The sequence below is a fragment of the Ailuropoda melanoleuca genome, chromosome 9 (genome assembly GCF_002007445.2).
Source record: "Ailuropoda melanoleuca isolate Jingjing chromosome 9, ASM200744v2, whole genome shotgun sequence".
NCBI classification, from domain to species: Eukaryota; Metazoa; Chordata; class Mammalia; order Carnivora; family Ursidae; genus Ailuropoda; species Ailuropoda melanoleuca.
The window spans coordinates 87,605,831-87,618,595 of record NC_048226.1 but is presented as its reverse complement, the minus strand read 5'-3'; the positions used below and the strand labels follow the sequence as shown (position 1 = coordinate 87,618,595).

At 48.0% G+C, this 12,765-nt stretch overlaps 2 protein-coding genes across 2 annotated transcripts in view; one reads left to right on the top strand and one right to left on the bottom strand.

The window, feature by feature from the left end:
- The window catches only part of NTAQ1 (N-terminal glutamine amidase 1), a 207,853-nt gene that overhangs the window by 111,596 nt on the left and 83,492 nt on the right, over positions 1 to 12,765 (bottom strand). The gene's annotated exons all lie outside the window — the stretch shown is intronic.
- The window catches only part of FBXO32 (F-box protein 32), a 33,103-nt gene continuing 23,541 nt past the window's right edge, over positions 3,204 to 12,765 (top strand). The window contains exons 1-4 of the mRNA XM_002924323.4: positions 3,204 to 3,786; positions 9,441 to 9,553; positions 10,408 to 10,457; positions 11,645 to 11,737. Of these exons, the coding sequence (XP_002924369.1) occupies positions 3,671 to 3,786; positions 9,441 to 9,553; positions 10,408 to 10,457; positions 11,645 to 11,737 (372 nt within the window). The 5' untranslated portion in view covers positions 3,204 to 3,670. The remainder of the gene's footprint in view (positions 3,787 to 9,440; positions 9,554 to 10,407; positions 10,458 to 11,644; positions 11,738 to 12,765) is intronic.

Genomic DNA, 12,765 nt, shown 5'->3' with positions numbered 1-12,765 from the left:
CCACAAGGAGTTCGCAGCCCCATAGGGGAGAAACGCACATATTTTTTAAAAATCAAATACCCAGCATGTCAGGCGGGCAACTCTGTGGCATGAAACTCTTCAGGAGAGGCAGTGGCTCAGTGTTCATGCAAAGGGACTCAGCACCACGGTGCTCGCATGTTGTGCCCTGCTCAAACCACGAGGCCATGCTGGTCCTCCCCAGTCTGTGTCTTGAGAAAGTCTTGGAGCATCCTTCTGTCTCTATATCTTCAGTCCAAAGTGAAGACACTGACACTTTGCTTTTGTGGTTCTCAATGCTCAGTCATGATAAGGCCTCCACTCACAGAGACTTTGCAAAGTCAAGCCAGTATTTGATACGAAGGTTAACTGTTCTAGACATGGCCTAGCACATTCTTTATCCTGAGTGGCTCAGCATGCCAAGGCTTCCCAGTAGAAACCATGTGTTTGAAGAAGTGTCAAGTGAAATTTTTAGTGGTGGGGGAAATCTGAAGCAGTCACTGACACTTCAGAAGGCTGGGTTAAGATATGATAGCCACAACTTTTTTTTTTTTTTTTTTTTTTTTTTTTTTTTTTGAGAAGGAGGATAGAGCTGAGGGACTAGAGACAAACACTGCGGCTTCCTGAGATTAGTTCTTAGCCGAAAAAAAAGAGGTGATTTCCTACTTATGCTTGAATTTTGGAAGTTAAAATCAACAAACTTTCAGCCGCTCAACTCTTTGTAGCTGCTGGCTGTGTAACAAAAGACCACTACAGTCTTAGTGGCATTCAACAATAAACACTGATTTCTTGCTACTATATCTGTGGGGCAACTGGGGTGTCTGCTCCACATGTCCTATCCCAGGACCAAGTTTGGAGCAGTGGCTACCCAGGGATATTCCTGTCATTGCATTCACAGAAACACAAGAGGGCAAGACCATCCAGACAAGCACACACACCATATCTTCTGCTCATATGACATCTACCAGCACCCTACTGACCAAAGCAAGTCACATGGCCAAGTCCAATGTCTAGAATCAAAGAAGTATACATAGGGGTGGCTGGGGGGCTCAGTGGGTTGAGCATCTGCCTTCAGCTCAGGTCATGATCCTGGGGTCCTGGGATGAAGCCCTATGTTGGGCTCCCTGCTCAGCAGGGAAGTCTGCTTCCTCCTTCTCTGCTCCTCCCCCTGTGTGTTCACTCTCTCTCAAATAAATAAATAATCTTAAAAAAAAAAAAAAGAATCAGAGAAGTACATATCACTAGGAGGCCATGGGTCATGTGAGGAGGAGGAAAGAACTAGTACCAATAATCCCATTTACAACACTCTCTAAATAATCCTGAAAGGGAAGCTTTAGAGGCTCTGTTTTTTTCCCTTGATAGCTCAAAAAACTGAGCCTCTAGAATTTAAGTCATTCATCCGGGTCAGACAGCAGCTTGAAGCTAACAGAATTAGAATTCAAATCTCCTGCCTTCTGTGGTTTCTAGAGATATGTAGCTTACGGACATGTAACTAACAAGCATCTGTAATAGTCACATCCTTTAATTACGCACCCTTGCAGATATCAATTCTCTCCAACAAAGGCCAGACCCAACATTGTCCCATCTGTTAGCATGATCATAGTGTTTATCATTTGTTTTAGACCTTCTGCAGTGTTTTATAAGCTATTTTTACTATTACCACACTAATAAATTATTTATGGTGGGAAACCTGAATCAGAACACTCGGGCTACTTGAAAACAGACTTTATTAAAAACATCTCCTTCCCCCTCTAACATGCACCCTCCCAAGGCACACACAATTATTTTGCCCTACTCTAAGCCTTAAATATTGCAGCGTCTGTGGAACAGAAGACCCTTGCAGATGGCTGCAGAGGAAGGAATGTGGAGGCATCGAGTCTGAAACTAATTCTTGAGCAAGCAATTTTAACTTGCAGCAACTGCTTCGTGCAATCTAATCGCCCAATAGATCAGACCGTGAAGTATCCCAGCTAGAAGTCAGGAAGGGCAAGAAGCTACCTTGATGCCAGCAGCCTCCCACTGCCTCCCATTCACTTACTCACACAACAAACACTGATTGAAGGTCTTCTTTTGGCCTGGCAAGGTGCTGGGATGCCCCTTGCACAAGACCGACTAGCTCTCAAAGGGTTTACATTCAGCAAAGAGGGATGGATTGTTACAAACAATCCAAAAGTAAAACCAACAGGGTAATTTCAGATTGAACTAAGGACTGTGAAGAAGCTAGCCTTGCCATCCTGGGTAAATCACCGGCTTAACTCTTCTCTGGGGCCTTCTGTGCCGGCATCTGGAAAGCTGTGCAGCTCCCGCACTGGCCTCTAGCACCAGTTTAAGAGGATTAGCTTAAGGAGCTAGTCTGTGAGGGTCTAGGCACCTGCGCCCGGGCAGGGCCTGCTCGCCTCACTTCCTCTAGTCCGGGTCGGCTGGGCGGAGGGGCATTCTGCGTCGCTCTCCCTTAACGTTAGCCAAAGCTAAAACACAAACTCCTGGCCTGGTATTTCCCGGAGAGGAATTAACAGCCCCGAGGATGCCCAACGACGGGAAGAAGGGGAGAGTATAGCGGTTCCTCAAAACAAAAGCCCAGCCAGCCCTGGCGCTGAAGCGAGGCTCGGGCACCTCTAACGTGCTCGCGGCAGCTCTGTGCCGGCCCGGCGCCCCAGATGTGGGCGCTGCGCGCAGGGTGGGGGGCTGTCCCTGCTCTCCACTCCCACCCCGCGGGCATCAGATGCCGCCCGGCCTCCCAGTCCTTCTCCTTCCGCTGCCACCCTCGGACTCGGGCCTGGCAGCAGACCTGTTAACAACAGTTCGGGGACTGGGTGGGGTGGGGGCTGCCCTCCTCTCCCCACCGCCGCCTCGCAGGGGTGGCCCTCTTCCGCCCCAGAGCCGGGCTGAGGCGGGGAGAGAAGCCAGGAGGCCGTGGTCCTCCTCCCCCAGCCCTGCTCCGGGCGGCGCTGTGCTTCCCCGCCCCCCGTTCCCCAAGGGCTGTTGTGATTGCGGGACTCGATGTGACAGCTCGGGGCTGGGAGGGGGGTATCCCTCCTCCCCACCCCCGCCCAGGAATGACCCAGACGCCGCTCGGGCCTCCTTCCAGCACCTCGCCAGCCCGGGAGCCGCGGGACGGGGCGCGGCTTCCTGAGCGCCGGGCCCTGCTCTCCCCCGGGCGGTAGCTGCGCCCTGGGGGCGGGGAGTGGGCGCTGGGGGGCCAAGGACTGAGGGGCGGCGGGAGCCCCGGCCTGGCAGCACGTCTTCAAGTTTCCACCCGCGCGTGGTTGTGCAACAGCCAGAGGAGCGGGAGCCGCGGGCGCCTCGGAAAACAAGCCGAGCCATAAACAAAGCCACGTGGGCTCCGGCGGGGGGGCCGGGCTAAGAGCAGGCGGCTCTTCCGGCAACAAAGGGCTGGAGCCAGCGGCCCGGGATAAATACTGCGGCGGCGACCGCGGCGCAGCACTCCGGCCAGCCCCGCGCGCCCTGCGACCCTCCTCAGCGCCGCGCACTCTGCGAGCACGGACACTCGGCTCCTCAGCCCCGAGCCCTCAGCCCTCCACGCCGCTTCCCTGCAGCCGTCCCCTCCCCGGCCCCTGCACCCCGAGCACCCGCCCGGGGCGGCACTTCCCCGAGGCCGCCCAGGCGGTCCGATCCATCAGTCCGTGGATCCCGTCGCGTCGCCCCCGGTGCCATGCCATTCCTCGGGCAGGACTGGCGGTCCCCTGGGCAGAGCTGGGTGAAGACGGCCGACGGCTGGAAGCGCTTCCTAGATGAGAAGAGCGGCAGCTTCGTAAGCGACCTCAGCAGGTGAGTGGATCCGCCACCAACTTTCAGCCCCGCAAAACAGACCTGGACTGGTTTCGGGGGCACGGGGCGGGTGAATCGGGGGGCAAGTAGGCCTGAAACGGTGAGGAGGGAGCCCCAGGCTGGGGGGTGGAGGTGGAAGGTGGAATGGTGGAGGGAGGGAGTTGACCGGGTTTCTGCAGAGGTCGCCAGAGCACGGGATTCGGGGAATTTGGTTTCTCTTATTGTTCAAGGTCAGCGTCTTCAAGTGGGCACAACTCTTTACAGAACCCCGGTCCCTCTGAGAATCTGTCGACAAACGCGGATCTTGTCCGCAAACGTTCAAACTTAAGGACGCAACTTCAGGGGACCCCCTGCCTTAAGGACACGAGTCGCGCAGTTTGCCTGTGCGGGGGCGCGGACGAGTGGGCTGCGCGCATTTCACCGTTGGGGCGGGGGGCCTCGGAGAACCCAGGCGCTGTGGGCACAAGTCGGGTGACGCGATGGGGCATGGGTCCAGCACCTCCAGGTTCTTCCCACGCACAGGCGGCCGCAGAGTGGGCAGGGAGGATGAGTAACCGGGAAGGGGCGGCCATATGGTTCCTGGGGCACCGGCGCTTGCGGGGCGGACTTGAGGAACCGGGGTAGACTTGCCGCCGCAGAGTTGCGGAGGAGGGGAGGGAGGCGGGAATGAAACCTACAAGCCTTATGCTTTTGAAAGGACGAAGCGTTTGCACCTGTTTCCTCAGTGGCTCTTTCGGTCAGTTTCCTGGCCGAAATAATTTCAAGGGATGCCTATCAACTGCAGAAAGCCCCCCTGGCTTAGGGAAGGTCCCACCTGAGCTCTGTCAGCCTAGTGGAAAATCCGAGTCTCGTTCGATCGGGTGCTCTGCTTGGTTAATAACACACGAGTGTTGTCTAATAAGTTAAGTGGTCTGGAATCTGTCAGTCCCGGATCTCAACAGTGGACTTCCAGATCCCCGCCATTTGGCACAGGTGAGAAGGGCAATGAACGTCGGTCCGGAGGGGCTCAGGGCAGCCCAGTCATCCTTGGGGGCCTTTTCTCGCAGCCTTCGGTCGAAACCACTGGCACCAGAGCCCTTAAATTGATTTCCCTGATGAGTTCTGTGACTGGACCGGTTCCCGCTGAGATTTACCAGTGATTTTTTTTTTCCCTGAGCCCCTCGCCCTCAATTTTAAGAAAACTATCAAGAAAGTATGTTTATTTTGATAACTTGACCTCCAGAGCCCCCCCCAGCTGTTTGTGATTTGTAAAACGTTAATATTCCTTTAGTCTTCCACTGAAAAAACAAATAACCAAAAAGCATTTGATCCTGGGGGTCTCTCAGGAGAGATGAGAGCATATGTAACTCTTACATTTAAGATACTTTGAGGCAGTTCCTGTGGAGTTTGGGGAGCAAATAAGAAATCTTATTTATGGAAAATCAGATGATTTACTTATAGCAAGATAAAAAAGACCAACGGCTGTCACTAGACTCTTCCCTTTTAGGGATGTAAGCTACCAATTATGCCTAAATTATTCTCCCTAGACTAGAAGGTTCCTTCTTTCCTCTTCTATGGAATGATGATCTGATAGCTTGGTACTTTATTTCTGTACAACAGTTTAGATTCTTCCTGGGAAGGGGCAGCAATGATCTGCTGAATGGTGTTGCAGTGGCTCACCCAAATAGAATTGTAGGATGCTCTTCAGTAGGATGCAGACCTTTGGGCTCAGCAGGAGAGGATTCAAAATAGCCTCTGGTTCCTATAAATATTCACTCCGTCTCTGCTCCAGGAGATAAGCTGGTATCACTCCCCTTTAGAAGCAAATAGTGATGCATCTCTCCCAGTAGTATGGGAGACCTGAGTACGGTTTTAACTTACAAAAGTTTCACCTCGGCTGGGATCAGGTAGCTTCACACACCTTTGTCCCCTTAATGAGCCTCCTTTCTTTCCTTCCATTTCCTGCCTTCTGAGCCAGAGCTGTGGCACTGCCATAGTAATCACAAATTGTCATCAATATAGGGACCACCTGTGGCTCCTGGATGAGTCAGTTTCGGAATCATTTGGTAGCTCCTAGCAAAGCAGCTGGCTGTTTGTTTGTGGAGTGTTTTTTTTTCCTCCACCAATTGTAAACAATCCCTTCCCTACTTAGCATGAGAAGTCTGCCAACTTCTTAAAAGCAGTTGGCCTTCTGAGACCCAGGTTTGTAGTCTCAAATATCCCCACTGTTTTTAGCCTTGGTGATGTTTCTCTGTGATGTAAGGTTTGGGCTGAAAGCCTGCCTACACAGGTGAAGCTGAATGCCTCTCCTGTTAGGAGAAAACAAAAGGCAGACCCTTTGGAAAGGAACGGGTAATAAAACAGGACTACAGGGGCAGGGTACACTTCTCTAATTCCATGTACCATTCTGTGAGCTGCCTGAACGAGAGTCAGGAAAGAAGCATATCTGGTGCGTTCCAACCTGTGTTTAGTGTTGACCACAGCATGTCTGCACAGCACACATTCCCTGGACTCTGCTGGCCATTGTCTCTGTGTTCCGAGCCCTGTCCCCCTCCAACAGAACCGTACTAAAACCACCCCAGCTAGGAGCCCCTTCTCACCAACAACCCCCCCTGCCTCACCGCCCCCTCCCCCAGGATGAGTAATCTCAGGGACTTGAGCCTCAGGCCACTATTCAAGTCTACCATCCTGCAGCTGAAAACTCCAGTGTTGCTTTCCAGTACAGCTAAGGCTAAACCAGGAAGCAGGAAGTTTACCTTGGTACCCTGGATGAGTAGTACAGGAGAAAAAAATAATAGTTCAGATTTTTATGAGTGCTTACTGTGTACCAGGAAGCCACTGGTCTATGAGCTTCATATATTACTATAAACATTGGGCTGTTTGTTTTACCAGAGCAATCTGGGTGCTAGCCAAGGGAGTTTGACCATTCGGGTATGTATGGGAGCAAATTAGCATAGAAATCTCACTGGCCTTAATCTACAAGGAAGCCCTTTGGGGCAAGCACAGCTTTCTTAAATGGCCTGTTAATGCAAACAAGATGAGAAATAGGCCTCTTTTTTTCCCCTTCCCTCCTTTTTTATCTCCTCTGCTCAAAGGGTCTTAATTTTGAAATCTTTCCACCTTTTCTAAAGTTGTCTTTCAGTATCTTGGTATGTGCGTGTTGATAGGATAGGGCTGGGACAGGTCTTTTTTTTTTTTATTCTAGGCCTGTGCCTATAAAAATCAAGATTAGTAAAAACTGACCACAAAATAGCAACTTTAGTGGCTATATTGTTGAATTTAATGAAATAGCCTCTTTAAATAGTTTTGCTTTTAAAAAAAAATTTAAATGTCATGGTTCCTAAATGGTGGTGGCTTTTCTTGTTAAAATTTTCAGTTGTAATTTTCCATTGGCTTTGCATTTCCTTGAAATGGACATAATTGGACTCTCAAAATAGCCTCTAACTGAACAAATTATTGCTTGACAGAAAACCTATAAGCAGGCAACACAAAAAAATCTCCTAGCCCTTCCTTCCAGGCCCTACCTCTGGAGTCCAAAACCTAATAACCAAGAGAAAAGTGCAGGGTTTGTCTTTGGTTGAAGCTTTTCTACATTCGACAGTGGGAGAGCACCATCAGTGATGTCAAATTCTTCCTAAACTAACTTTGGAAATGAGTCACTCGGGCTTAAAGCAGATTATTGTCATTTATATAAGGAAGGCAGGTGCTCAGATTCCTTTGAATAATATTCTCAATTAGAAGGGAGTAAGATACCCTATAAATATTTAAAATTTCTGGGGAACGGCCACAGTCTATGGCCCAGGCTCCAAAAACTGCAAAATCTCAAACTTGTGATTTAAGAGAATAAGACCACTTCATCTTATGGTTCCCTACAGGTGGAATTTAGGCTCTCGGTTTTTGTTCATGGTGCATAAGTGTGTTGTGTTTTAAAAATAAGCCTTCATGTGGCTTTTTTACACGCAAAAGGTTCTAACTTTGCCTTCTAAAGCTGTTCTCAGCTTTGGTATATCATGGACCAATCAAATGACCATCCCTCTTTTTCCCTTCTCTTCAACTTTGATTGAAATTTCTTGTTGGCTTTAAGGACTTAGAGGTCAGCTCTCCCTTTGTTCTGCCTTCTTTTCCTGCTGAGCTGGGAGCAGGTAACTGGCTGCTCAGTGTTTCTGTATGGTCTAGTCCTGCAGGGAGACAAGCACCCACTCCTGTGTGACACAGTCTGGCCCCAAACATTCACCCTTGGCTTGCTAAAGAAACTGTCTCTAAGAGCAGGCATTTCTGCAGTAATCTCTGTGAAACCTAAAAATATCCTGTTTCCCCCGAATGAAAAGAAGGCTATAGATATTAGGAAACTCAGTATATGGTACTAAACATGGCCTTCCTAGGGTAGATTAACAAAGGATTATCCATCAAGCTCCTCCCTATGGGTCCAGAAACACAGAGTATATTGTTGGTGATGTCACATGTAAGTATTTATGTAGCAAGATACTTACTGAAGTGCTACTTGAGAGATGATTGTAGCAACAGGATACTGGAAATTGTTTTAAACTGTCTTTTCTCTTACTGTTTACATAATGTCCATGGAATGGAAAAGCGCAGGTGTGCCTCCATTTACCCAATAGATGTATGTCAGAAAAAGATCTAAAGCAAATCCCGTTTTAAATTCAGCAGAGGAACTCGGAAAATCAAAGGACTCTGGTATATTGGTGATAGAAGAAAAAGCCCCTAATTTATGTTTTACCGGTGGGCATTAGAAATCCTCCCTTGAGCACCCATACCCATGGGGTTTGGGGAATCTACTCACTCCATCTCAATATCTCTCTGGCATCCCTTCTACAGAAACTCTTCAGAGATTCACTGTAAAGTTACACGGGCTAATAGCCTAGAACTCAGCCTCCTGACGGAAATAGGCACCTGACCCAAGTTGAACCTGTGTGTCCTTCAGTGACCTGGGATTGGGGCAGTTCTGTCTTTTCAGCCCTTATAAATTTATGAACTGTGAATTCAGCTGGTTTCATTTAGGACCTGAGGTCTTCACCCTGCAGCATGATGCCTACTGTTCGTCACGGAATTACCTAAAACCTAAACAATTAGGATTGTACACTAAACATCTCCTAAAAATGGAGAGTGTAAGTCCAATTTGGGAAATGTGATCATGTTTCAAAGGCATGATGGAAGCATGCTCGTTAAAAGCAGCTTGACTACAATTTAAATGGGTGAATTGTATGGTATGTGAATTATATCTCCATAAAGCTGTTTTTTTGAGAGAGCAGCTTAGGGTGGGTGCTTTGGCAAAATGAAGGCATTGTGGCCTACAGTGATACCAGTAGTCTCCCTCTCCCTCCCCCCTGCAGTCATCATTTTTGCTTAAAGTAATATTGTAGCGCCCGGCATTGCCCTTGGTTAAAGGGTGCAGGGCTGTGTGTCCAACACAATGGCAGGCACTGTTGGAAATTCAAAAGAGGCAGAGGCCCCCATCCCTGCCTTCCACAGAGATGGGCGAATATTTCATCTCCGAAGAGGGAGGTCTGTGCCTGGACAGACTTCTTTTCAGGGGGGTTTATTGTTTTGTTTGAGAAGATGTATGTTTGTGTTTTATAACCCAGTAAGTTATTTATAGGAACAGCTCTTACTAAAGTATGGCTGTGATGGCTCATCCCCTCTTCTGTTATTCCTAGTTACTGCAACAAGGAAGTATACAATAAGGAGAATCTTTTCAACAGCCTGAACTATGATGTTGCCGCCAAGAAGAGAAAGAAGGACATGCTGAATAGCAAAACCAAAACTCAGTGTAAGCCATTTGTTTTGAACTTGGACGAAAGCTGTTTGAAGATCGTTAGGATGGGTTCTTGAGGGGCGGTGGGGGGGGAGAAAAATCAGACCCGAATGTCTAATGTTGACTGTGTCATTGACAGAGGTTACTGGGATCTTTGCACTCAGAAAACTGGCTGTGCATTTTACAAGCAAGATTAATGTGTCCTTTATAGTCTTGTTTATAAGTCAGTTGGTAGTTGGGTTGTTTTTCTCCTGCTTGTCACATCTGACGTAGTTAATTTAGTTATTATACAGCGATATGGTCAGCTGAATCAGTTCCAACATGTCTTTCTATTTGGCACTGGGCTTTGAGGCTTTGGAAATAGATTTGTTTCTCTCTCTTTCCTTGTATAAATACCATTACATTTCTAGATGCTGTATGTAAGAGGATAAAGTTCGATTAATAAGGGGTAATTACAGATCTTTAGTTCAATCCACCTGTACAACATTATTTCTTCATGTTATCTGCTTTATTTCTACTTTTTATGGCCTTGTATAGGTTGTAGGCTTGACATTTAAAACAAGCTTGTACTTGGGTATTTTATTTTATTTTTTTTCCCCCAATTTGGAGCTTTGGTCTGCTAAATCTGCTGATCAAAGATGTGGAGTGCTTCAGACCCAGTGAGCTATAAGGCCGGTATATACACAGCAGAAATCAGGCATTCACATCTCTTAGGTTGTCAGTAGTCTTTGTCATTTTTGTCAGAATACTCGATGCTTTGAAATACATGAAAAAGAAACAAGTTTAAAATTTGGGGCATGCTGCAAATTTTAAAGCTGTGGGGGGTTTTGTTTTTATTTTTATTTTTTTTTATTTTTTTGCTTCTGTAGATTTCCACCAAGAAAAATGGATCTATGTTCACAAAGGAAGTACTAAAGAGGTGAGCATCCATACGTTTGTTGAAGAATATGCTTAGCTTTACGCCTCTCCCAACAGTGTAGGGAGGGAAACGGGGCAAGATCCTTACTTCAAATCATGACTGTCTTCTTGGGTGTGAGTGGTGGTGGCTAGTGGGCTGCCACCCACCCAACCATCAGAGTTTAGGGCTACAGAGAGAGTGAGAAGCCAAAGTCTCTAGGTGGACTCCCCAGTCATTCAGTGAGATTATGTAAAGTGCTTTATAAAGATTAATATACCCATCTCAAATGTGTTGTTATAAAGCCCTGGCCTTTCCCCCAGAACGTGCATCTCTTTTTTTCTGAGATCTCTTCAGGCTCCAATTTTGTTAAGTTTTAGCCCTGGAAGGACTAATCACTAAACATGGAGGAAGTTTTAGCGCCTGCCCAGGGGACAAGACACTGTAATAAGTATATTTGCGTGGCACTTTGTAAGACCCTTTCGTGTACACTTTCTCTAAGCTCAGACCTCTCTGCTCAGATACCTAGGATACAACACAGTATGGCAGAATGATAGAATTTCTATCACTGTCAGGGGCCTTTGTGAATATATACATCCTTGTGTGGTTTGAGGCCCTGTGGGGGGGGAGGGGGGGTGTCGGGGGCATACCCGCAACCATCCAGATACTTGGAGCAGAGCTGGGACGGAGTCAGGGCTCTCTGCTCCCAGTTCCTTGCGTGTTCACAGGTGAAAGATCAAAACTTCTTTTTGCTTCCTCCTGAAGCCTCAAAAATGCTTCTGATGATCACAATGAGAAAAAGCACTAAAGATATGAGGCAAGGTAGCAGGCAGAGCTGACACTAGGAAGTGAATTCCCCTCCCAGGAGACATTACAGTGACCAGCTATCATCATGTCACCCGTCATCCATCCAACTCCTGACCTTCTCTTGATAAGCAGCTACTTATGATTTCCCCATTTGAGTTTGTGCAAGGGCTCAGATGGTACAAGTCATGAAGAGGGGTGTTTAACACGTGAGCCACTGACTAAAGCAGCCTCTGGCTACACTGCCCATCGTTGTGGCTCACAGGGGGTTCCCAGAAAGAGCTGCTCATGGCACAGGAAAGCCACAGGTGGCCATAGGTCACCCGAGACAGGCATCCAGCCTGTCAGTAGAGTCCAGGAGGATTGTTCTGGAGAATGACCTCTGCACCTCCTGTTTTCATGTTCAGCGCCATGGATATTGCACTTTGGGGGAAGCTTTCAACAGGCTGGACTTCTCAACTGCCATTCTGGATTCCAGAAGATTTAACTACGTCGTACGGGTAAGTCTCTGTAGGTTACCAGAGTCTTGGTTGAATTGTTTTTTTCAGGTTGTCTTGAGGTAGTTTCCTATCCTCCCCACAAAATAACTTCTTAGGACCCTGGAAATTTTGAGGAAAGCAGAAAATAGACTTGTCAACTCCCTACTCTCCAGATATACTTCAAGTCCTTACATGGATCCCATTAGGATGTCCCTGAGATTGGCTGTGACAGCCAGCAGTGGCCATAGTACCTCATGGGAGCCCCTCCACGGGTAAACGGGAGCACACTGCAGGCAGCAAGGGCTCTGGCAGTAACATTAGCAAGAGAGAATTCAGCAGTAAGCAAGCCGAAAAACACATGGCTTGCTTTAAAAACCTTCTGTACCTTGGGTTCTCACTGTCCTCCTCCTTGTCCTGCTTGAGTGGAACTCTCAGTGACCCCAAGGCAGTCGTGGTTTAGGCTACAAAACCAGACAAGTTCAGAGCACCTCAGTGCTTCTTGCCCATGACTCCCTTCCACGGGATGACCTAATCAGTCTTTGGTCTCGCGTTCACTAAAACTTGAAACCACGTGTTTGGGCCACTTGCTTTCCATTTGAAAAACTATGTTGGGGGCGGAAAACTTTTTAAGGAGCCTTAGCAAAATATTCACGATGAATGGAGTAAAGCAAATGAGTCTAACGGTGCCCCTCAAGTCCGTGATTCTTTTTAATTGGTTTATTGTTGTTTCCCCCATTCTTAGCTCTCTCGTACATTTCTGTCAGTGGTCCAACCAGGGAGGTCGTGGCTCTGTGGGTTTTAGGCTCAGAAGTAGGAGGGAATTTACTCACAAGGGGTGTTGGTTGGGTTTTTATTTTCTTTTTCCTGGGTTCTTGTGCTGCTCCATGCTGGGTCACTGAGTCAGATGATTGCCACAGTGCAGCCAGACTGATGACATTCAAGCCCCCTTGAGTCCTGGATCATTCACCTGTCATCTGGGCAGATGCAGGCCTGGCCGTCCCAACTGACCTGATACCCAGGCCTCCTTGGAGGTTAGAAGGTCCGAGCTG